Raw genomic sequence first — 25457 nt, 5'->3', positions numbered from 1 at the left:
TCATAACTGCTTTTAAACGGTGTGTGTGTGGTGTGTTTTTATTTATTTATTTTACTGAAATTTTTGTTACAAAAGGGGACGTTCCACTTTTCTGGCTCTCCCCCATTGTAAATGAAATGTCTACAACCTCTTGGGACACATTACCGGTCCCAAGAGGTTGTGTGACCATTCAGCACAGCTTGTGCATGTGCAGTGGGGAGCTGGCTGTGAAGCCACAAGGAGTCAGTTGGCTTCCCACAGTAAACATGTCGGGAATGCAAAACACGGCGTAGAGCTGGCATGGGTGAAGAAAGCTCTTATTCCTTGGACAGCTAAGTGTCCTTTTATTAAAAGTCAGCAGCTACAGTATTTGTTACTGCTAACTCGTAATTTTTTACAAACTAACTGAAGCTCCTCTTTAACCCCTTCTTGCCCACGCTATAGCCATATGATGGCTACAGCATTGTCTTACTTTGCTTGGAGGACATCTATTGACGTCCTCCCATGATTGCGCTTCCTGTGCACCCCCTGCAGGGCACTCTATAATCACAGAGTCCTTCAGACTGATCACAGATTGGGGTAAAGGGCCAATTGCAGCGACCCTTTACCATGTGATCAGCTGTGTCCAAGGACAGCTGATCACCGATGCCAACACAAGCCGGTTATTGGCTTTTCTTTCCTCACGCTGACAGCATGAGGTGAGAAAAAGAGCCGATAACAGGCTTGTGTTTAAAGGGACATCGACACTGATAATCAAGACGATGTCCCTGATAATCAGGATACTGATTATCAGTGCAGTCCCACCAGTGCTGCCCATTAGTGCCTCCTCATCAGTGCCACCTATTAGCGCCACCCATCAGTGCAGCCTCATCAGTGCACATCAGTGAAGGGAAAAAAATTACCTGTTTTAAAGCCTGACCATGGGCACAATCCAGAACGCTAGTCTTATGTGATGCCTGATAAATACTCGGTCAGTAAAATGTACGCATACTAAAGCATTCTGAATTCTTTTCCTTTTCAGATACAGAAGAAACATGCTATGAATTCACCGATCTCGGGTTACATGACGCTGTTGTTGGAACAGGACTGAAGGTCCAGTTGTTAATTTACACCAGGGAAAATCCAAACTGTGCCGGGGATCTGAACCTGGAGAATACAACTGCTTTTCAGTATCTGAATATATCAAGAAAAACAATATTCATCACCCATGGCTATCGGCCTACCGGATCTCCTCCTGTGTGGCTGGATGAAATTGTCCAGAAATTGCTTGCTATCGATGACTTTAATGTCATCATAGTGGACTGGAACCGAGGAGCCACGACTGTGATCTATCACAATGCTGCTGCAAAAAGCAGGAAAGTGGCTGACATATTGAAAAACTTCATTGACAAGATGTTGGTAAGAACTAAGATCGTGCTACTGCCATGGGTCGCACCATTGATGGGGGGGGGGGGGGGCACTTCTGGTAACCATGAGCAGAAGTAGCTTTTGATCTAATAAGGTAGCAGTAGATTTTGGAAGTACTGCAGGATTCATGGATAACTATGCAGTATAGGAAACTCTTTCTTTCAGGTTGCTCTGAAATGGGTATTATGATGCAGTGTAATTTAAGGTCCTTGTATTAGAAGCAAACAAATTGGTCTATTAAGAATTATCTGACCCTCCAAACTAATCAGTGAATATGGACAGGCCACCTTATACTGCATCTGCTTTAATAGTAAAGAAGAGAAGAAAAAGACATATATCATCCTGTAGTCATTTATATTTCATACATGGTAAAGTACATATGATTGTACTTTAGATCAGAACTGAATGCCTGTATGGATACCTTTTGCTTGGCATAGGGGAGAAGTATACGTAAACCCATTCACCTAATCAAATCACATCTATGTTAAAGTGTTAAAGTGATTGTAAACGATCATCTTGTAAGACAATCCACTCAGTTCAAAATAGAAATGAAAGGCAAAACATTTGTGTATAGATATTAAAAAACATCAATACCTTTTTTATTTATTTATTTTTTTAAGTGATTATATTCCCTCTGTTCTCAGCTGCATAAGAGCTGGGGGGAGGAGCAGCAAGAGTACACTGAGCTTCCCAGTGAATGGCTGTGTGGGGAAAGAGTGTCAGGACAAGTCTGGTCATTGGAAGAGAGCAAAAAAACAAAACAAAAACAAAACAATAGGAGAGGAGCGCCTCTAAGTAAAAAGTTTATTTCAATTAACAAGATAAAAAGTAGCCACTTACATTTGAAAACACAACGGTGCTTTAGGCAGGTGGATGTGTGTCAGAGGAAAGTGGTATGGGGGTAGTCAGTTCCCAAGAGTGTCCCAAATCCATGCTGCAATACGGCAGGGAGCCGGGACGGAACACAGCCAGTCCTGCAGAGGAGAGGAGCAGCCAACCCGTGGAAGCAGCCTGTGACGTCAATGACTGTGAAAAACGCAACGTGTTTCAGAGCATACGCAAGGTCCGTGAGGCGCATGCGCGCTCCTTTCTCAAGTGTCACTGAGTAGACACATAATCTCCTATTGCCCGGGGGGCCCCATGAGTTGTCAGTCTGCCCCTGCCAGTCGGCTTCCATGTTTTTTTTGTCAAAGCTTAATTGAGCAAGCTGAAGTTGGAAGTTGATTGGCTTCTATGCACTGGTGCACCAGATTTTGCACGCTCCAATTTTAGTAAATCAACCCCTTTGTCTCTTTCTCCCAGTTGATCCCCTGTATGGTCACCCAGTCCTACACTTACCTTAAAGAGACTACAAGTGGCTGTGCCAATGCACATTGCACAGGCATTGTCCACTGTTGTCACCATCAAACGTTCTGAGAAATTATATGCAGCAGTTGGAGTGCATGCATGTAGACAGGAAGTAACTTCAAAGATTCTGTTGGAGAACAGCAGCACTGAGACAGAACAAAGCATAAAAAATGTTTGTTTGTTTATATCTATATAAAAAAAAAAAAAAAAAAAAGCTTACTTAGATATTTAGGGGTGTATTTACAAATCGTTTGCATAGAATGTACCCAGGGAAGGTGCATACACATTGTTCCATACAAATAAGGGAAAAAACAACATGTTCTTATTAGATTGCTTTCTGTGCTGGTTGAATATATTTCATTGATTTAAGACCAAAATTACTGCATTTGGTCACTAGATGGTACTAAGCATCATAGGAATTTCCTATGATACTTTGTGCTGTTGAGTGGCCAAGTGTAGTATTTTCTGTTCTAAATTAAACATTTAGATCAGCACAGGAACTAACCTAATAATATTTGTTTTGTTTTTTTGTTTTTGTCCATTTTGTGCAGAATTAATATACCTGGACTTTTATTGGGCAAATTGCTATCCACATTTTTTTTTGTAGATGAACCCCTTCTGCCCCGTACACGTGATCGGATTTTCCGACAACAAATGTTGGATGTGAGCTTGTTGGCGGAAAGTCCAACTGTGTGTATGCTCCATCGAATATTTGTTATCGGACTTTCCGCCAACAAATGTTGGCTAGCATGCTCACAAATTTTCCGCCAAGAAATTTTTGTTGTCGGATTTTCCGATCGTGTATACACAAGTCCGTTGGACAAAAGTCCAAAGTACAAACACGCATGCTCAGAATCATGCATCACTATTGAACTTCCTTTTTATCGGCTCACTGTACGTCTTGTACATCACTACGTTCGTAATTGCTGGCCAACATTTGTGTGACCATGTGTATGCAAGACAAGTTTGAGCCAAAAACCTTCGAACAAAAACCCATGGTTTTGTTGAAAGTCCGATCGTGTGTACATGGCATTAGTGTTTCAACAAACCAAATGTCAGTCAGTTGGAGTTTACATACATTTTAAGGAAGAACATGTGATCAAAATTGTTAAATAATCAATCATAAAAAGAAGGTTTTCAAAATAAAGCTCAACAATGCAATAAACAAAAACAATCCTAAGCTGCACCCATAAAATTCAAACTTCTAAAACGTAATTGAAATCAATACAAGTTTTAAAAAACATACACTTGGGTCTCACAAACACACAGCACAGTACATAATGTAAGGCCCCATGCACACTGAGTGTTTACCCAGCTCTTCTGAATTCCTTTTCTCCTGGCAGGAGAAAAGCAGCGTTAAAAATGAGCCTAAAGCCAAGTTTTACAAATGCGTTTAGGCATGTTAGGCATTTGGGCGTTCATTCATTTCTTTGGCCAGAATAATAATTTATCCTGGCCATTGACATTAATGAACGCTCAAGCGATTAATGCATCTAGTGCTTAGGTGTGCTTAGATGCATTTTATGCGCATTTAGGCATGTTTGGCTTTTTCTTTTTCTGCTGGAACGCTCCTCTTGAATGCTCAAGTGATGTTCTTTTTTTTTTTCTGCCTCTAAACGCCTGTAAACGTGTGCATATAAGCATGGAGACCTAGGCGAACATAGAGGGGCATGTAGAAGCAGGAAAAAAAGCCAAACCCCCTTTAAAGTGGTGTTTTTTCTCTTCCCAATGTGCATCAGGCCTAAAAGTGAACTCTGATCTGGCCACATGACCCAAAATACAAAGGTGAAAGGAGATGATGAAATACAGTACAGGCCTTGAAATCATATGAGTAAAGTTTCACAGCTGCGTAAATAAACCATAAAGTATGATAAACCGCAATAGCACCTTCTGCAGACAAACAAGGATAACCATCGTGCATACTCCAATGCAGGATAGAAATTTAGGTTATTGAAAAATTGCAAAAGGGTACCAAATATAATCAATAGTGCATCTACATAAATCGAACGTCTGCTATAATCCCTATGTCCTTTGAAAAAAAAAAAAAGATGGATACTGTAGAGTTATCCTTCAATAATAATGTACACTAGGGGTTCACAGAGGTGATGGATGACACGGGGGATGCAGTAACAGAGGTGTTAGTGACACTAGGAGTTCAGTGACAGAGGTGCTGAGGGACAAAGAGTGAAGTGACATGGTGTTGGGTAACACTAGGGTTTTAGTGACAGAGGTGAAGGATGACGCTGGGGGTGTAGTGACGGAGGTGCTGAGGGACAAAGAGTGCAGTGATATGGTGTTGGGTGACACTGGAGGTGCAGTGACGGGTTGCTTGGTGACATTGGGGGTGCAGTAACAGATGTTTTGGGTGACAAGGGGAGGGGGTGCCACGACAGAGGTGATACGAGGTGGGCAGTGACAGAGAAGCAGGGTGATATGGGTGGGACAGTGACACAGGTTCTGGGTAACAAAGGGGGTGCAATAAGGCTTGACAAAATGTCCTTATCCTTTTCTTCTCCAGGTAAACAGAACCAAGTTTGCAGGTTGGTGCAGCATGGGGCGCACTCAGAGTTTAGTTGTAGAGAACAGAACTTATATTAATGTTTAAGTTCAGCTATACACAACAAGCCTAGAGGGAAGGCGCCCGATCAGAAACACTCAGAGAATCCAAGAAAGGTGTGTAGAAGAGCAGGTCTTGGGTATGCCAACAACATCTGTCTTGAGGGGTGGAATGCGGCCTGGCCAGTCCGTGTCCAAATGGGGAGGTGTCCAGAAAGGATGGTGTGTCCCTATCCTTTCCCTACTCATCTGGAACTTCTCCCCGCCACTATTTGGATCAGATGTCAGATGGTTGACCCGCCCCTACACTACCCACCTAGCTACCTAAGGCCTTAGTTAGGGTCTGCCTGACCCAAGATGGCTGCAAGTCATATGGGGTGGCAGCATCCAATAGGATAGCTTCCTTAGTGACCCAGGAAACCATAGGAATCCTGTTCCTCTTGACTTCCCCTCCAACTGCAATGCTGCCGTGGTCAAGCGCTACCAACAGTGGAGAAAATAGACTGCACCTGCCTACAAAAATCTCTAGTGCAGTTCGGACCGCCTCCTACTGAGGCACAGGTGCGGTTTGTGATCAACATGGCGATGGAGAGGACATGACACCATATTCACGATCGGATATTGTTGGATGATTTAACCCTATGTGGGTTAATGTTTGTTTGCCAAGCATGAGAGTGCAAGGCATCTTCATTTGGTGAGTACGTTTCTAAAAGAGTGGAATCACTAAATGCACGTGGGTTGGTAGAAGATTTGGAGGACCACAAGTCTTATTTAACTTAATTTGGAGCCATTATGGCCTATTTATGGACGGTTTAATCACTGACTGTTATTGCATTTGCCATTGTTATAGCGACTAACACTTGTCACTGGTTGTTCATTGTACCGTATTTAGGCACTAGCGCCACTATTTACTTTAAGGTATATGTTTTCTATTTGTTTTATTAAAAGTGGCAGCTTTCTTTATTTTAATTTATTTTCATTTCATTTATTTTTCCTGGCGCAGTGGTGGGACTTCAAGTGTGGACGTGTTAATCTTGTAGACCATCAGTTTGATGGAAGGCAAGAAAGTAGTTTTTATCAGGGATAAAAAAAAAAAGGTACAAGAAGCACTTAAATTTATTTTCCGCATTTCAGATCTTTGTGGCCAGTGTAACCAAGCCCATGGCAGGGACGTGTCCTTTTCCCTTCATACTTGTGTGCTAAAAGCTGTCACTTTATCATTTCAGAAGGTTGAAAGGTATACTTATAGGGTGTGGAAAACAAAGCATCATGTATTTATGCGTTGTTTATTTCATAACCTCGGAAATGTCTCCACTTTCGATTTTAAAATGAGTATTGTAGATGTGAGTCATTTTCTTAGTACCGACTAAGAAGGAATGTGTTATGAGTCACAAACAAGTTATCTCCGTTCCGCATTATTATATACAGCACAGTGTATAGAAAAGGCATGTGTCAGCTTATACTTCAAAAGGCCACAGAGAGTAACATTAGACATTTACTGCTCTCTGGAACTAAATCTAAATTCCTCACAGGCAGAGCGCACAGGAATTAGAAATCTCGGCGTGTCCTGTTTAGTAAAGATAAAAAAACAGCCACAAAAAATATATATCTTGAAATAAACTATATATCTCCTGGTGACTGTACAATAGGACCTTTCCCCTGCTGCCTTTGATAAATATTGAGTCATAGGGCAGCCATAATGTCAACACTATTGAATACACATAGCATGTCTGTATAATATATTAGAAGCCACCTTCTAAAGGTTCACATGAAAAGGGTCTGTGTCAGGGCCAATATTGCCAACCAGTCAGGTAGTTTTAGATAACAGAATTCTGTTATTAGAGAAAATGTTAAAGTAAAACAACATAATATTCTGTCATAAAAAACAAAAAAACAAAAACTAATGGCTTACTTGCTTTGTTTATTGTTTATATAATCCCAATTTTACAAATCTAATATGCAGTGTTCACCCATGATACAGGATTCTCCGAACGTTATGGCATTTATAAAGAGAGCAGGAGCTGTTTTCTTTCAGACTCTCTCTGATCAAAAGCTATTATATTTATTTAGGCGTGTGTGTAAATATCAGCTTGAGCTATTTTGATCAGTAAACAATCTATATTTCTGCAGAGCCACTAACAATGGATAGCTAAACACGTAACAACATGCTTAGAACTCTAACTGTTGGCCTTGAACAAAAAGATAGTACAGTGCATCTGGAAAGTATTATTATTATTATTATACAGGATTTATATAGCGCCGACAGTATTCACAGCGCTTCACTTTTTCCACATTTTGTTATGTTACAGCCTTTTTCCAAAATTTATTCAATTCATTATTTTCCTCAAAATTCTACAAACAATACCCCATAATGACAACTTGAAAGAAGTTTGTTTTTTTAATTTTTAATACATTTGCAAAGATTTCAGAGAAAAAAATCACATGTACATAAGTATTTACAGCCTTTGCCATGACACTCAAAATTGAGCTCAGGTGCATCCTGTTTCCACTGATCATCCTTAAGATGTTTCTACAACTTGATTGGAGTCCACCTGTGGTAAATTCAGTTTATTGGACATGATTTGAAAAGGCACACACCTGTCTTATAAGGTCCCACAGATAACTGTGCATGTCGGAGTACAAACCAAGCCATGAAGTCCAAGGAATTATCTGTAGACCTCCGAGACAGGATTGTATCAAGGTACAGATTTGGGGAGGTGTACAGAAACATTTCTGCAGCATTGGAGATCTCAATGCGCACAGTAGCTTGCATCATCTGTAAATGGAAGAAGTTTGTAACCACCGGGACTCTTCATAGAGTGGGCTGTCCTGCCAAACTCCACGTTTGGAGGAGAAGGGCCTTAGTCAGGGAGGTGACCAGGAACCCAGTGGTCACACTGACAGAGCTCCAGAACCTTCCAGAAGAAAAAACATCTCTGCAGCACTCCACCAATCAGGCCTGTATGGTAGAGTGGCCAGACGGAAGCTACTCCTCAATAAAAGGCATGTGACAGCCCACCTGGAGTTTGCCAAAAGGCATCTGAAGAATGAGAAACAAAATTCTCTGGTCTGATAAAACAAAGATTGAACTCTTTGGCCTAATTGGGAAGCGTCGTGTCTGGAGGAAACCAGGCACCACTCATCACCTGGCCAATACCATCCTACAGTGAAGCACGGTGGTGGCAGCATCATGCTGTGGGGATGTTTTTCAGTGGCAGGAACTGGGAGACTAGTCAGAATCGAGGGAAAGATGAATGCAGCAATGTACAGAGACGTCCTTTTATGAAAACCTGCTCCAGAGCGCTCTGGACTTCAGACTGGGGTGAAGGTTCATCTTCCAACAGGACAACGACTGTAAGCACACAGCCAATATAACAAAGCAGTGGCTACGGTACAACTCTGTAAATGTCCTTGAGTGGCCCAAATAGAGCTCAGACTTGAACCCAATTGAAAATCTCTGGAGAGATCTGAAAATGGCTGTGCGCCGACGCTCCCCATCCAACCTGAAGGAGCTTGAGAGATCCTGCAAAGAAGAATGGGAGAAACTGCCCAAAAATAGGTGTGCCATGCTTGTAGCATCATACTCAAAAAGACTTGAGGCTGTAATTGGTGCCAAAAGTGCTTCAACAAAGTATTGAGCAAAGGCTGTGAATACTTATGTACATGGGATTTTTTTAGTTTTTTATTTTTAAGAAATTTGCAAAGATTTCAAACAAATTTCTTTCAGGTTGTCAAAACAAAAACTTGGTACTAGTAAAACACTAGTTGATGCAGATAAAAGGGAAATGAGCAGCACAAATATAAAAATCCTACAATCTCATAATAATAAATGGCTTGTAATTAACACCTGTGAAACAAATCAATACACCCTGTGAATGTTATGCTATTACCCTGTTTCCCCGAAAATAAGACCTAGCGTGATTGTCGGTAATGGCTGCAATATAAGCCCTACCCTCCAAATAAGCTCTACCCTGTTTCCCCGAAAATAAGCCCTACCCTGAAAATAAGACCTACAAGGACTTTAACTAGGGCTTATTTGGGGGGTAGGGCTTATATTGCAGCCATCACCAACAATCACGCTAGGTCTTATTTTCGGGGAAACAGGGTACTATGTTCTCCTAACATATGACAAATGTGTATATTCACTATATAAACAAATAAAGTGTCAACACAATGATATGTGAAAACATACACTTGTGCAAACAAATATCTTAAACGTGAATCTTGTGCTCACTTCCAAAAAATCTTATATGATGAAAAAATGTTTCAAAAATTAAAGTGCTTATATATATATATATATATATATATATATATATATATATATATATATATATACAGTATGCAACTGTGCATCAGTTCCATTCCTTAAAGTGGTATTAAACCCATATATGCAATGGGTTATATTGCAGCTTACCAATCCTTAGACGTGGTGGCTGCATTTGTTTTTTCTTTGTTTTTTTAGTTTTTTCCCCTCTGTTTTTTCATCTGGTGATCTGGCCAGTAGCACACCTCTTGTATTACAGTGCACACAACCATAAATGCGTTAATACAATCATTATCTCTCTCTCTCTCTCCCTCTTTCTCTCTCTCTCACTACATCCTTCCAGAGGAAGATATAGGTGTCCTTTTTATGAAACTGAGATCAGCGGCGATCCCGAGTCTCACCGCTGATCTCAGCGCTTTACCAGTTTATGAAACTGAGATAATCAGCGGAGAACATGTTCTCCGCTGATTATCTCAGCACAGTGAGAATTCACAGAAACGGCCAGTTTATGAAGGTGCGATCTCCACACCTCACTGGCGATCTGTGACAGAATTCTCACTTTCTGATTCACCATTTCAGAAGTGGAGAATCAGAGTGAGAAGCCTGAAACTGGCTGATTATTCTGGAGAAAGAAAGAAGTCTTTTGACTTCACCAAACAGTCAGAGCACACCTTCCCCACCATTACACACCCCAAAACCAGCAGGATAGGAATTTATAGTGTGTATATGTGTGTATATATATTTATATATATATATATATATATATATATATATATATATATATATATATATATATATATATATATATATATATATATACATACATACATACATACATACATACATACATACATATAGATATATCTATATGTATCTATAGATACATATAGATACATATAGAGATATATATATATATATATATATATATATATATATATATATATATATATATATATATTTTTTTTTAGATGTTCACGTCTCTGGCTGGGTTCACACTTGTGCGATGCGTGAACCAGCGTGATTCCTGTGCGGGTTTTCACATCGCACCTACATTGACATCTGCGCACCACTGCGGGTGTCAATGTAAAGTTAATGACACCCTCAGATCATTTCACAGATCGCAGTGCGAACTATGTAATGGTGCAGGAATCGGATCGCATGGGTGTTCACACCCATGCGATCCGATTCCAGTGCGGACCAAATAAAGGGTCCTGTACCATTTTGGTGCAAATGCAATATGATTTAGGGCCAGTTCCCACTGCTGCGGTGTCCGAGATCGGATGTGATTCGCACCGCAGTGCAAAATCACATCCGATCTCTGTGCGATGCGACTTACTGTCCGAGTTTGCAGATCGCACTGCGATATGCGAACTGATTTGGGGGTGTTAACTTTTAGGCCCAGTTCACACTTGTGCGATGCCGGACATCGCACAGGCATCGCATGTTATTTGCAGCACACTGCCATTCACATTACATGCGATGTCTGTGCGGTGCGATATCAGCTGTACAGATAGTATGGCTGATATCGCACCGCATTCGGTGCAAACACGCACAGGACCCTTTTTTCTGTTCGGACCAGAATCGGATCACACATATGCGATCCGATTCATGTCCGAACTGTCAGTTCGCAGTGCGATATGCAAGCTGATCTGGGGGTGTCCTTAACAATGTATTGACACTCCCCAGCGATTCGCATATGGCAGTGTGAACTGACATGCGAGTCGGTGCGATGCGGGAACCCGCAGTGGATTCGCAGTGTTCTCGCATCGCACCAGTTTATCAATTTTTATGTTTATCTATAATGAAATATATTTTATTTTAATTTATTAATAAATATTTATACTTGTATACTTTATTAAAATTATTTTTTTAATGATTATAAATGTATTTTGCATTTATATGAATGGTATATAGCTGCATTACATATGTGCATTACATTCATTTACTATACACCATTCACATTTAAATAGGAACATGTATGATCTTTAAATATTGATAAAAACAATGTTTTTTTTATAATTAGGTTAATGTATATTGTGTAGGGGGAATTTATCTTTATTATTTTATTAATATGTTGGGGAATAATGTGTGCTGATTCGTGTTACACTTTGTATTTTATGGTTCCTCATACTGTAATCCCGCTATATCACACGAGATTACAGTGAGAGGAGCCATTCTCAGGAGTTCCCGGCGTTTGTAGATCGCTCCTCAACTCAACATGAGAAGCGATCTACACACTTTCATAAACAGGCACTCAGAGGAGAGCGATCTCCTCTGAGAATGCCTGAGAACTGAAAAGCGGTATTTTACCGCACTTTCATAAAAGGACACCATAGTGTACAAAAGTAACACTTTTCTCAATAGTGGTAGTCCATCACCTTTCCTTGAGAAATATTTGACAAATAAAGTGCTCTTGGTACTTTCCTCGCATGCCTGTGAAGGCCACCTAATAATAAACATACTGAGCCTGTGAAGCTAGCTGTGACGGAACTTCAAGGTTCCGAATTCAAACTTCCCAGTTAACATGACCCAATTAAAGCCACCCATTGTTCTTCATGATATATAGATGAGCCCAAAATAAATTTCAACATGCATAACACATACCTAAGTCCATAGGGGTCACCTTGGAGAGGATGGGCATATGGAAATAAAGCTGATCATTCTAAGTACCCCTGTCGGTTTTTAATGATTTGTCTCATCCCTGTAAACTGATACATCTGAAAGAGAGCTTGTTCTTTTGACAAACAGTCTTACTGGTTGGATCACCATATGAAAATAGAAGAAAGAAAGCCTTAAAAGAAAACAAATTCAGCCATCACATCTTAGAATTGTTAAGCTGCAATATGTTTGCTTTTGGGTTTAATATTTCTTTAATTATGTGACTGATTTCTGTGTTTGATTCTGCCATAATCTAGTCCATAACACTTGCGACAAAAGTGTGATGACCTGCAGACATTAGCAGACTGGTTTCAGGCATTCGCTAAACAGGAAGTGTTGCGGCACACACAAGCGTTCAGTTGCAAAATGTGGACTATGAACTGTGATTGATTTCATCAGTTTGCATGGTGTGACATTTGTAAATAGAACACAACTGTGTTAATAAATGTACCCCTTCATGTCCTGTATGTATGTATGTAAAATGTTATCCACCAATCTGCACTTTGTAAGGGAAGCTAATTTATACATTCAGGAAAAAACCCTTGGTTAATCAGTAGTGTTTTTACAGAATTCAATTTGTTGTTGTTGTTGTTATTATTATTATTATTATTATTATTATTATTATCATTATTATTATTTAATATATTTTTTTTTCCAGGACCAAGGAGGCTCTTTAGACCTAATATATATGATAGGTGTCAGTCTCGGCGCACACATTTCTGGATATGTTGGAAAAATGTACAATGGTTCCATCAACCGTATCACTGGTAATCATTTATTTATTTGTCTTAATGCACTCTTCAACTTTTGTTTTTCGTGAAGAGATAAATGTAATAGTGTTGAACAAATTCATGTAGAATTTAGGATCCTTTTAGTAAAGTACTTTGGGGTTACATACTGTTTAATTATACAGGTTCCATCATTAAACCTTCTGATGTGTTGCTTGGGAAGCAATTTGAAGACCTAACACAAACTGAATAGAAAATACAGGATTTTTTTCTTCGTAGTGGTTACAAATGCATATAGCAGGACATCAGAACTAATGCGGTCTGTCCAACCTCCAATTCCCTAGCCAGTGGTATAATCTGCCAAAGTCCTTCTAAGGGCAGCTAAGTGGTTAGCTCTTCTGCCTAGCAGCACTAGGGATGCAGGTTCAAATCTCAACCACGGCACTCCCTGCGTGGAGTTTACATGTTCTCCCTGTGCTCGTGTGGCTTTCCTCCCGAGTATTTTGGTTTGCTCTTGTACAAAGATATGCTGGTAGGTTAATTGGCTCCTGTCTAAATTGGCCTAGTGTATGTATGTATGAACGTGAGTTAGGAACCTTAGATTGTAAGCACCTTACAGGGTTGGGGACTGATGTGAATGTACAATATATGTAAAATGCTGTGTAAATTGATGGTTCGATAATGGAATAAAGAAAGAAATTATTTGTGTTTAATATACACTATATTACCAAAAGTACTGGGGCGCCTGTAGTTTACACACACATGAACGTTAATGGTATCCCAGTCTTAGTCCCTAGGGTTCAATATTGAGTTGGCCCACCCTTTGCAGCTATAACAGCTTCAACTCTTTTGGAAAGGCTGTCCACAAGGTTTAGGAGTGTGTCTATGGGAATGTTTGACCACTCATGCAGAAGCGCATTTTGTGAGGTCAGGCACTGATGTGGATGAGGAGGTTGAGGTCAGGACTCTGTGCAGGCCAGTCAGGTTCCTCCACCCCAAACTCGCTCATCCATGTCTTTATGGACCTTGCTTTGTGCACTGGTCCAAATTATTTGGTGGAGGGGGGATTATGGTGTGGAGCTGTTTTTCAAGGGCTGGGCTTGGCCCACTTTGTTCCAGTGAAGGGAACTCTTAAGGCATCAGCATTCCAAAGACATTTTGGACAATTTCATGCTCCCAACTTTGTGGGAACAGTTAGAGGATGGCCCCTACCTGTTCCAACATGACTGCACAACAGTGCACAAAAAAGGTCCATAAAGACATGGATGAGCGAGTTTGGGGTGCAGGAACTTAACTGGCCTTCACAGAGTCCTGACCTCAACCCAATAGCACCTTTGGGATGAATTAGAGTGGAGACTGCGAGCCAGTCCATCTCATCCACATCAGTGCCTGACTTTACAAATGTGCTTCTGGAAGAATGGTCAAACATTTACATTGACACACTCCTAAACCTTGTGGACAGCCTTCCCAAAAGAGTTGAAGCTGTTCTAGCTGCAAAGGGTGGGCCAACTCAATATTGAACCCTACGGACTAAACTGGGATGCCATTAAAGTTCATGTGCAGGCATGTGTCCCAATACTTTTGGTAATATAGTGTATTTGTAAAATATTGGAGTGATCTATAGATAATCTTGCTTCATATGGATCAGAAGTAGGTGTTGAAGAGTCCTTATGTCTGTATTTTTTTTTCTTGCATCATTCTGTAGGCTTGGATCCAGCTGGTCCATTATTCAATGGGAAGCCCCCTGAGGACAGATTACACCATACTGATGCACAATTTGTGGATGTTGTTCACTCAGACACTGATGGTATGTGTTTTAAGCATTGCTGTTTACATATAATTAATTATCAAGCAAATTTAAAGGGTTTTTGGTAGATGCTGGAGAAATGAACAACACTTTTATTTCTCTTGGGAGCTCTATTGAGATTTGTGCTTGGATTCCACACAGTAAGTTTTTTTCATTTTGTTCTAACAGAAGAACTTGAGACATGACAAGGTGGGCAGGAAAACCCAAAACTTCTAGGTCTGGATGGAATAGAGACCGAAATTACTGTAACGAGCTCTCATTGTTGGAGAATCCAAGACACATAAGGGGCCAGATGTTAACTCAACTCACTAGGCTCCATGTATGACTAAAAATGAATTTTGGGTGGACTGATTGTTTGAAACAGGGTTCATTTTGTTTTGTTTTTTTTTTGTTTTTTTACCAAAGCTTAGGTATTTTCACTTCTTCTTTTTTTTTTTTTTTTTTTATGTTGCCAAAATATTTATTCCATGAACTAACTTGCTATTTTGTATTATATTTTGTTTGTGCTTGGTGCTGATCTGCTCAGTGAAATATATTACAAATAAATGGACAATTTATTCCTCGATTTAGTTAGCAGAGAAGGAAGACAATGCAGCCTTATAGAATGATCTTTGAAAAGTTGGTTTGCATCTTTGGACTGTTTCTGAAGCTTCAGACTCCGTAATTGAAAAATTAGTTATGGCTTTGCAGGCAGTATATCAGGATTTTATTTTCTGTTCTCGATTATCTGAAGGAAAAGATATATTAGCCGTGATTTCCTAAAGGAAAGATAAGAGAGAAAAGTCTTTTAACAATTTCAGAGAATGGAAATCGACGAGACAGCTGTAATTTAATTTATTGATGATGTTCACATAAAATGTTTTATGCTATTCAGAGCCGTATCTGCTCCTGCCTTGCTCATCCATAGCCTTGATCTTCCAGTTTAAATATTTTATAGCATATACTGCTTATTTATAAGTGATTTTTATCCTTCTTTTAAATTTCTGTAAATGTTTAAGACAATGGAAAGAATCATGTCTAAGAGGCAGGAAAAGAGCCGCAATAATGTCTGTTCAGATAAATTCTTTTTCCAAATCTAAAGTGAGACAATAGAATGTAAGCAGGTCTTGTATTTGGTGTAAGAAAACATTAGGACCCAAAGACAGGCTACCTGCAATTCCTCACATGAGATCCTTATATGCATAGAATTGGGTGAGGCGCGAGACCGGGTTCTGTAGACCCAACATGTTGAAACTGCAATTATTTCTTTTTTTAAAAATTATTCTTGTTATTGTTTAAAACAGTCTATACAAAGCATACAGGAGCTGCGACTATTTGTGCATTCATACTTTTGCTGTTACATATGTTGGTTACTATTTTGATTATTTAGTATGTAAACCCTCATACAACCATTCATTAAAATATAAATGAAAGGCAAAACATCACCGTATATGTATGTACGCCTGTGTGTGTCTATGTGTGTGTGTATATGTATATGTATGTATATGTGTGTATAATAACTATATATATATATATATATATATATATATATATATATATATATATATATATATATAGTTATTACGTATATAAAACATTGTAAATGCCATTTGTTTCCCCCTTTTTTATTTTTTTTTTATTCTAAATAAATCATCACATATCCTCTGTTCTCAGCTGCATAAGGAGCTCAGAGAGCTGGGGGAGGAAAAACAGCAGCACACTGATTTTCCCAGTGAATGGCTGTGATTGGGGGCATGTCAGGACAAGTCTAGTCAGAGGAAAACAGGCTGAGTTCCCAGCACAGCTAGAAAACTGACCACCCTGTGCTCTCCTTCTTAGTGAGGTCAGTTTTTGATAGGAAAGCAGAGTGACTAGCGGGAACACCGGGGATTTTGCACAAAGGAAGCAATACAAAGCAAACAGGATGTTTTTTCATCCTGGGACAGGAAGTTAAGGGACAAAGATGACAAAAAACTGACAGAGGTTATCAAAAATGAAAAATAAATGCCTCTAAAGGAGCTATAGTCAGGTTTCCAAAAATTAAACAACTACAAAAACTGTATCTGCCCTGACTTTTAAAAAACACACTTACCTGTCTAGGGATCCAGCACATTCCTCACCAGGGCTGGTCCTTACCTGTTCTTCAGGTCCCCGCCCTTCATGTAAACTGTGGAAAGACAGCTGTATAGTAACTCCTTGTGGCTTCACAGCCTGCTCTCCACTGCACATGCATGAGCTGCACTGATCCCACAAACTCCTGGGACTTTTGACATGTCCCAGGAGGTTGCTGGCAGGGACGGGGGGGGGGGGGGGGGTGAATGGGTTGCCAAACTTTTACTCTGATCATAATTCCACATACCGTATGTTGGGGTGGCGGGGGAGTGGAACTTCTGTTTTGGTTGAAGTTCCACTTTAGGCTCTGCTAGGCGCTGGAAGACCCTGCAAGTGGACATCAAAGTGCAATGTTCTAGTCCAGAAATTGCAGAGCCACCAACAGGTATTCTGATTATCCTCAAAGCTCCTGGCATTGCTGTTGTATCCTGAACTACTATTGAAAGATCATATAATGTCCTCGATTCTGAATAAAAATACTAATACCCAGCTGAAAAGGAGTCTTCTGATCGTTTTGAACACCTATGGATTTAATCACAAGACTCTGTAATCTATGCAGACCCTTACTAAAAATCTTTAGATGTGCCTTTAGTTCCATAAATTACTAGTTTGAAAAACAATGACAAGTATATGACAGTTCATTCTATTACAATCCCCAGGAAGGAGGGAAAAACAACCCAACTCCAGTTCCCCTGAGCATCTTCTGTTAACCTTCTGTGGTTGAAACAAATTCCTTTCTGAATCCACAAATAGGTTTAGTACAGGTTTTGATTCAGATAACTATCATCAAGTCATGTTGACTTTGTAAGTGACTTCAGATCTGCACAGGTGGAATAGTTTGTCTCAGCCATGCTATATAACTAGCTGTGTGGACAGCTACAGCGCATGGACACTTAGTGGGATTTGTGCAAGAGTTTTGGAACACTGCCTTAGGACATGCATTAATTCGGCAGTAGAATTTACAAAATTGATTTAGTCTCTTAATGGCATTTTTAGAAGGATGTTCCTGTAATAAACAACACTAGGGTCTTGAGTGTCAGTTGAGTAGAAACATGTTTTTTTCTGTTATGATTTTGTATGTTCTACCTGTTTTTATGGATCCCTTTTTTGTCCTCAGGTGCCTGGGTCTAAAGTATGTTTAATATGACTGTGGTAGGGATATTATGCCAAGATGTGCTAGCGAAGGGACTGATCTGAATGGTCTATACTCTGTAAAGGGTTGCAAAATATGTATAGGCTATATAATTAATAATAATAATAATAATAATAATAATAATAATATCTGTGTGCATGTGTGACAACATACCTCCCAACATTTTGAGATGGGAATGAGGGACACCCACTAGCAAATAGCAAATGTATGTAGGCATAGGAGACGCCCCCTGCCACACCCCCTTAAAGGAGATTTAACCAAAAGAAAAAAAAAAAAAAGGTGCTTTTTTATCACTACTTCCTTTATATTGGCTTTTGAAATGTACAAATGCAGCAATTTAGAAATTGGATGAATGATTTAGCACTGGGAACCACTTTTTGAAAGAAAAAAAGTGAATTTTATATAGAACTATATAGATCAGACCAAAATGAGGGACAAATGAGGGGAAAAGAGGGACAGAGGGACATTGGTCTAAATCAGGGACAGTCCCTCGAAATGAGGGACAGTTGGGAGTTATGGTCACAACCATATAAATTTACTTATTCTTAGCTTTGATATGGCTGTGGCCTTATTGCTCGTGATTTTGTGGTCTGCTGAAACCAAACATTACATATTTAGCTCATTTGTATGTTTTACATAATAGTGTAGCCTTTAGTGTAACTATGTATTCAAATTTGTCAATAGGTCTTGGCTATAAGGAGAGCTTAGGAAATATCGATTTCTACCCAAATGGAGGAACAGACCAACCAGGATGTCCAAAAACGATATTATCAGGTAAATTTGCCGAGTGTATTTTTTTCTGAAGAAACAACAGATCTAAATAGTCTTGAAGCATTTTGTACACTACAGTTCAAGCAGAGACACAGAACCGCTCTCACTAAATGGACATGTAAGAATTTTAATTGTGTGGTCATGGAGAGAATAGTTTCCTGTTTCCGCCCACTTGGAGTTTTGGGAGTGTTTTGTGCCCACTTGCCTTGGAATTTTGGGGGTCCTGTTGAATTCACCAAAAGAGGTAATGAATGACCCACCTCCCTTATAATTGGAGCAGCAGATGTACAGACCTGAGAGTTCTATCTACAGGGGTCAAGAGAGCAGTGATTGTTTGTTCTGGTCTGTTCAGGGTTTCACAGGCTGAGAGTTTGATTTGCTTCCTCCTGCCTTTGGAAGAAGCTTCTAGATCATAGGGAGAAAGATTCAAATTAGTTGCCTGATTATTTATCGTGGCCTGGCAAATCCTTGGAGAGGAGAGTCCAAATGATGGCTGGGGAGGTGATAAATGGTCTGAAGCCCTGGAGATATTATTCTTTCCTCGGCAGGGAATGTTCCAAAGCCCTGCCCTGAGGCAGCCCGTGGAGTGTATAGCTGTTCTTGTAGGTCCCTGCTGTGGCTAAGCTGAGGGCCTGGATTGATCATTCTAAGGAACTGGCTGTAGGACTTCACCATAAGGGTTTGGGTCTGGAGAAGGACTATCTCCTTCACTGGACCGTGTCCTGAGGAAGTTGCAAGGTATGTAGCTGTCCTGGGGACTTGTGATCCCTGGTGACTGTGTGCTTTTGGGATGTAAGTGCCAGAGGTAGCTGTGGGCTAAGACAGCTTTTGTAGGATCTCAGCATACTGGACTCTCCCCTGTTCTCAGTAGATTCCTGGAGTGCGAGCCTAAAGAAGAGTGTCCTCTTCTTAATCTGCAATGTTTTGGATTATGCCCTAGCCCCTCTTTTATTTCAAATTCTGCAAGCAATAAAGATGAAAAAGACATCCCCTATACTGAGTTATTGAAGCTGGAGTGTATGGACTGGGGCTTGTGGTAGTGGGAAGCCTCTGTACTATTGGGGAAGAACCAGCTTTACCAGTTTAACAGTTGGTGGTTTCCAACTCTCTTGAATCCATCAGTTAAGGTGGGCTGGTATTTTAAGGTTATTGCTGTAAAGCTGGGAACATGTGTTGATGGGTTTTGACAGTTTTGAAAACGCTATGAAAGCTCTACTTTTCTCAATTTGGCCTCAGAGGGTTCATTAATTGTATTTATCAGAAACTGGGTTTTCCACTAAATGAGGAAAAAGTTCCATGTATATTTTTGATTACTTGCTTGTCATTTTTTAATTTGTTCTTTCCTGCAGGCTCTGAATATTTCAAGTGTGATCACCAGCGCTCAGTTTTTCTGTATATCGCATCTTTAAATGAGTCTTGCAGTGTTGTTACATTTCCTTGTGAAACTTACAAAGATTACCGTATTGGGAAATGTGTGGATTGCAGAGTATACGGATCCCTCGGCTGTCCGGTATTAGGTAATGTAGGCAGTTTTCATACACTCACAGATCACTTTGTTCTATATAAAGGTTACCATACACGTTATAGCCTGACTGTACAACTTTCGTACAGTCGTACAACTTCAGATTTACTAAAACTGTGTAATGTGTGGACCTAACTAAACTGTCCAATCTGTCTGTATATATATTTTGGCATATCCTTGCACTACATCAGGGTTTCTCAACCAGGGTTCCATAGAACCCTTGGGTTCCTCCAGAGGTTGCTAGGGGCTCCTTGAGCAATGAGCAATTTCTGTCTCTCAGATAAGTTCCCACTGACACCATTAATCTTTTTAGCTATCTGTAAGGGGATAATTCTTTCCAATGACCACAAGTATAAGGAGCATTCTCCCCACTGACCATCACACTAAGGTATCATGTGTTATAGATATAGTCGTTTTTAGCAGGGGTTCCCTGAAACCAGAAAGTTATTTCGAGGGTTCCTCTTTGTTGAAAAGGTTGAAAAACCCTGCACTACATAGTTGTTGGTAGATCTAAAGGAGATTGTACAATACGATTATAACATGTGTAATGATACTAAACACTCACTGTTTAATTTACATTGTTCCTTCTATTTCTGTATGTGGATGATGGCAATGTAATTATTTTAATAATAAAAAAAAAAAATCTAAGTACCTTTTTCCTAATTGTTCTACAGCTGTCACATGACCCAGATCTTTCCCAGCCTGTCTGCAGGGAAACATAAGCAGGAGGAGCTTCTAGTCCTCTGCTGCTGGTCACATGTTCAAAAAAAAAAAGCTTTCGGAATACAGAGTAAAAATACATAATATCAATAAACTGTTTTAACTTGTCATACACACACACACATATATATATATATATATATATATATATATATATATATATATATATATATATATATATATATATATATATATATAATGAAATCTTTATTATTTTTTGGCAGTAACATTGTGTGGGTGGATTTCTGCCAGTCACAGATTATGTCACACCCCTCCAGCCTGTGTCTTAGAATACGAGGGAGATGAAGCCTCCATGAATCTACATGTAATATCCTGCCCTCATTGTATTTAGCTGGTTAGTGGGCATGGAGGAGGAGGGAAGGATCGGGCTATTATTTACCACTGTGTATACACCCACATGTGTGACTCTATAGTCACATGGGCTGCTCAGATGTTATAGGAAGGAAATGCTCAGCATGGAAACTCACTGAAAACTGAGCATGTGCAGAGTTGCAACCACATCTGCAAAATCCCTAACTGAACTGGGGTTATGGACAGAAGAGGGAGATGGAGAACAGCAGGATCAACCAGGTTTTTTGCAGAATACAGAAAACAAATCTCATAGTGCCTGCGTGAGTATGAACAGCATATAATACACCATTTATTGAGTGTTTTTTTATAATGTGGGTTTAATGACACTTAAAGGGGTTGTAAAGGTTCGTGTTTTTTTTCACCTTAATGCATCCTATGCATTAAGGTGAAAAAACACCTTGCAGTGTCCATCCCCCCCCTCCCCCCTGTTTTACTTACCTGATCACCTGTTTTACTTACCTGATGCGTGATCACGCATCGCTCTCTCCACGGCTTCTCTGCTCTTCATTGGATAGATTGATAGCAGGACAGCCATTGGCTCCCGCTGCTGTCAATCAAATCCAATGACGCGGGGGGCGGGGCCGAGTCATACAATCGGCGGCTATGGACGTTGAGTGTATGACATGGGAGTGCGCCCGCAAGGAAACCCCCTAGGGGGAGAGAGCTTCCCAGAGGGGGTTATCTATTGTGGGGAGGAGGCGGGAGAGCCGCCATGGGACCCCAGAACAGGTGGATCGGGGCCACTCTGTGCAAAATGAACTGCACAGTGAAGGTAAGTATGACATGTTTGTTATTTAAAAAAAAAAAAACTGTACATTTAGTGTCACTTTAAAGGCCCTGGGTAATTTTCTGAATGTATCAACAGATGCATTTAAAATTGGTTCATGTTTAGTAATGGATCTGTTGGTACTACATCATGAGTGTTAGGAGTTTATTAGTGTAGGCATGAAAACTCCTGACTAGAGCAATATGGCTGCCTTTTCATCGTGTTTAAAGGGTTCTATTAAAGATGCTTATCACTAAGGATCCTTTAACCCTTCTGTAACCACGAATATTGAAAAAACACAGATGGCTAGAGAACATACAGTATCTCACAAAAGTGAGTACACCCCTCACGTATTTTTGTAAATATTTTATTATATCTTTTCATGTGACAACAATGAAGAAATGTCACTTTGTTATACAAGTTGTACACTCACTACTTAACATTGTAGCAAAGTATAATTTCTTCAGTGTTGTCACATGAAAAGATATAATAAAATATTCACAAAAATGTGAGGGGTGTACTTACTTTTGTGAGATACTGTATGTGACCTGTAGAAACAAAGAAAGAATGATTATCTGTAACCTAAAGGAACAAAGAACAGTTCTATTTGAAAAGTAACTTCTAGCAGCATAATTTTTTTTTTTTTTTTAGTGTTTTTATGGAAAAAAAAAACCTTACTCAGTACCTGAGGCCCTTTTCACACAAAGGGGGTCCGATCAGGTCCGCCTGTCATTTTTTACAGGCAGACCTAATTGGACCCTTCACTCACCTCTATGGATCGGTGGGTGTAAACTGACTTGTGTCCATTTAACCACTTCAATACAGGGCACTTATACACCTTCCTGACCAGACCAATTTTCAGCTTTCAGCGCTGTCGAGCTTTGAATGACAATTGCACGCTCATGCTACACTGTACCCAAACTAAATTTTTATCTTTTTGTTCCCATGCACGGATGGGCACTGATAGGTGGCACGTCGGATGGACACTGATAGGTGACACGGATGGGCACTGATAGGTGGCACTTATGTACTGTAATGTATGTCATTAATGGATGCCAATCAGTGCCAAACAATAATGCCTGCCAATCAGTGATGCCCATTGTGGGCACTGATTGGCATCCATTGTGGGCACTGATTGGCATCCCTGGTGGTCTAGGGTGGCATACTTGGTGGTGACATCCCTGGTGGTCCTAGTGGCGTCCCTGGTGGTCCAGTGTGGGCATTCTCGGGGGGGCTGCGCTGATAATCAGCACAGACCCCCCCTGTCAGAGGAGCAGAAGATCGGCTCATCCGTGATTGGACACGGCTGATCACGTGGTAAAGAGTCTCCGTCAGAGACTCTTTACCTAGATCGGTGTTGCGGGGTTTTCAGACTGTCACCCTGCAACAACAATCGCCGCGATGCGCGCCCCCGGGGGCATGCAGCGGCTCAATATCCTGAAGACGTCATATGACGTCTGGTCGGGATATTGAAACCACTTTGCTATATGCCGGGCGGCAAGTGGTTAAACCCGCCTACCTCCAATCTGATCCTTCCCCCTCCGTCTAGATGGATCGGAGGGCAGTCTGGTGTAAATGGACTGTGGAGTGTGTTTACACCTGGTCCACTCTGTCAATGTCCGCTCTGCATAAACTGAGCGGACACGGACCTGTCATCCGCCTGTTCTGCTCTGATCAGCAGACAGATCCGCTGCTGATCTATTTGGAGCCCGCCCCATGTAAAAGGGGCCTGGCCTTACAGTGAGCCTGTGCATTGCTCATGCAGGGGTGGTAAGGGCAGAGAGTCCTCAACCCTTGTGTGACTTACGACTTTCATAGGGCTTTCTCACTTTGCTCATGGCAGCTTAACAGGGGAGCGGGGAAGCAAAACGGAAGGCAATTAGAAACAGTTGGTGGCCGCGCTTCGAAAGTGAACATGTAGCTTTTCCCTGCATGGCCTAATCACAGTTTAGAACAGTTTTTTCTCAACTCCAGTCATCAAGGCGCCCCAACAGGTCATGTTTTCCGGCTTGCCATTATTTTGCCAAGGTGATTTGATCAGTTTCACTGCCTACCACAGCTGAAAACATTACCTGTTGGGGTGCCTTGAGGACTGGAGTTTAGAAACACTGGTTTAGAACATATCCAAATCAAAAAAGAAATGTGTAATAATATATTGGAATTTACTAATCCTTTAGATGTGGATGCTCTATTAGTTTTATTTTTTCAGCTTTTTTTCTTTTTACCTGTTGATCTGATCAGTAACACACTTACGGTCTTATGCCCCGTACACACGGTCGGATTTTCCGATGGAAAATGTCCGATCGGAGCGTGTTGTCAGAAATTCCGACCGTGTGTGGGCTCCATCGGACATTTTCCATCGGATTTTCCGACACACAAAGTTGGAGAGCAGGAGATAAAATTTTCCGACAACAAAATCCATTGTTGGAAATTCCGATCGTGTGTACACAAATACGACGGACAAAGTGCCACGCATGCTCAGAATAAATAAAGAGATGAAAGCTATTGGCCACTGCCCCGTTTATAGTCCTGATGTACGTGTTTTACGTCACCGCGTTTAGAACGATCGGATTTTCCGACAACTTTGTGTGACCGTGTGTATGCAAGACAAGTTTTAGCCAACATCCGTCGGAAAAAATCCTAGGATTTTGTTGTCGGAATGTCCGAACAAAGTCCGACCGTGTGTATGGGGCATTAGGGTGGCTACACTTAAACATCCACCTTATCTATGGAAGAGCAATGTAGCCACCCTTGGGCAGCATTGTTGACACATGGAGAGAGTAGTAATGAATGGGATATCCAATAGTAGATTTAGATGGACTTTACTAAAGTCACTAGAACCTTAAAGCCGAACTCCAACTAACATGTTTTAAAGTGAATGTAAACCCTCACATATACCCAGTGAAGTAAACAGCCTCAGATGATACACAGAGATGAAACAAATCTCCATACATGTGCATCTGCTGTCTTCATCATTCTATATTCTTTAGCACATTGTGTTTAGATTTTTTTTCCCTCTTTCACCAGTGGGAGGGAAGTCTGGGCATACACTGTATGACAGCTGATTGGAGGAACGGCACACCCCCCCCTCCACATAGGCAGAGGAAGGAAGAAACATCCAGAGCTGTGCTGTGAATAGACAAGCTCTCTGCTAATCTATTTATAGCACCCTCTGACACAAATTTCCAGCTGCTTTTTATCTCCTGTGTCAGAACTTGTCAGAAGTTATGCTGATAACAGAAGAACGGAGCAGCAGAAAAACACAGGACTTAGGGCTTTGGAGATAGATAAGTAAACACTACAGATACGTGCCCAG

The 25457-nt window shown here is 40.6% G+C and overlaps 1 protein-coding gene across 1 annotated transcript in view; it reads left to right on the top strand.

Annotated features, from left to right (window-relative positions):
• Window positions 1-25457, top strand: part of LIPI (lipase I) — a 61874-nt gene that overhangs the window by 23676 nt on the left and 12741 nt on the right. The window contains exons 2-6 of the mRNA XM_073617047.1: window positions 1001-1377; window positions 12870-12978; window positions 14645-14746; window positions 18675-18764; window positions 20111-20278. Coding sequence (XP_073473148.1) covers window positions 1001-1377; window positions 12870-12978; window positions 14645-14746; window positions 18675-18764; window positions 20111-20278 — 846 coding nt within the window. The remainder of the gene's footprint in view (window positions 1-1000; window positions 1378-12869; window positions 12979-14644; window positions 14747-18674; window positions 18765-20110; window positions 20279-25457) is intronic.

The sequence above is a fragment of the Aquarana catesbeiana genome, linkage group LG02 (genome assembly GCF_042186555.1).
Source record: "Aquarana catesbeiana isolate 2022-GZ linkage group LG02, ASM4218655v1, whole genome shotgun sequence".
In the NCBI taxonomy this organism is placed as follows: domain Eukaryota; kingdom Metazoa; phylum Chordata; class Amphibia; order Anura; family Ranidae; genus Aquarana; species Aquarana catesbeiana.
Note: the sequence above shows the minus strand (reverse complement) of the source record. Positions and strands in the feature narration are given on the sequence as shown.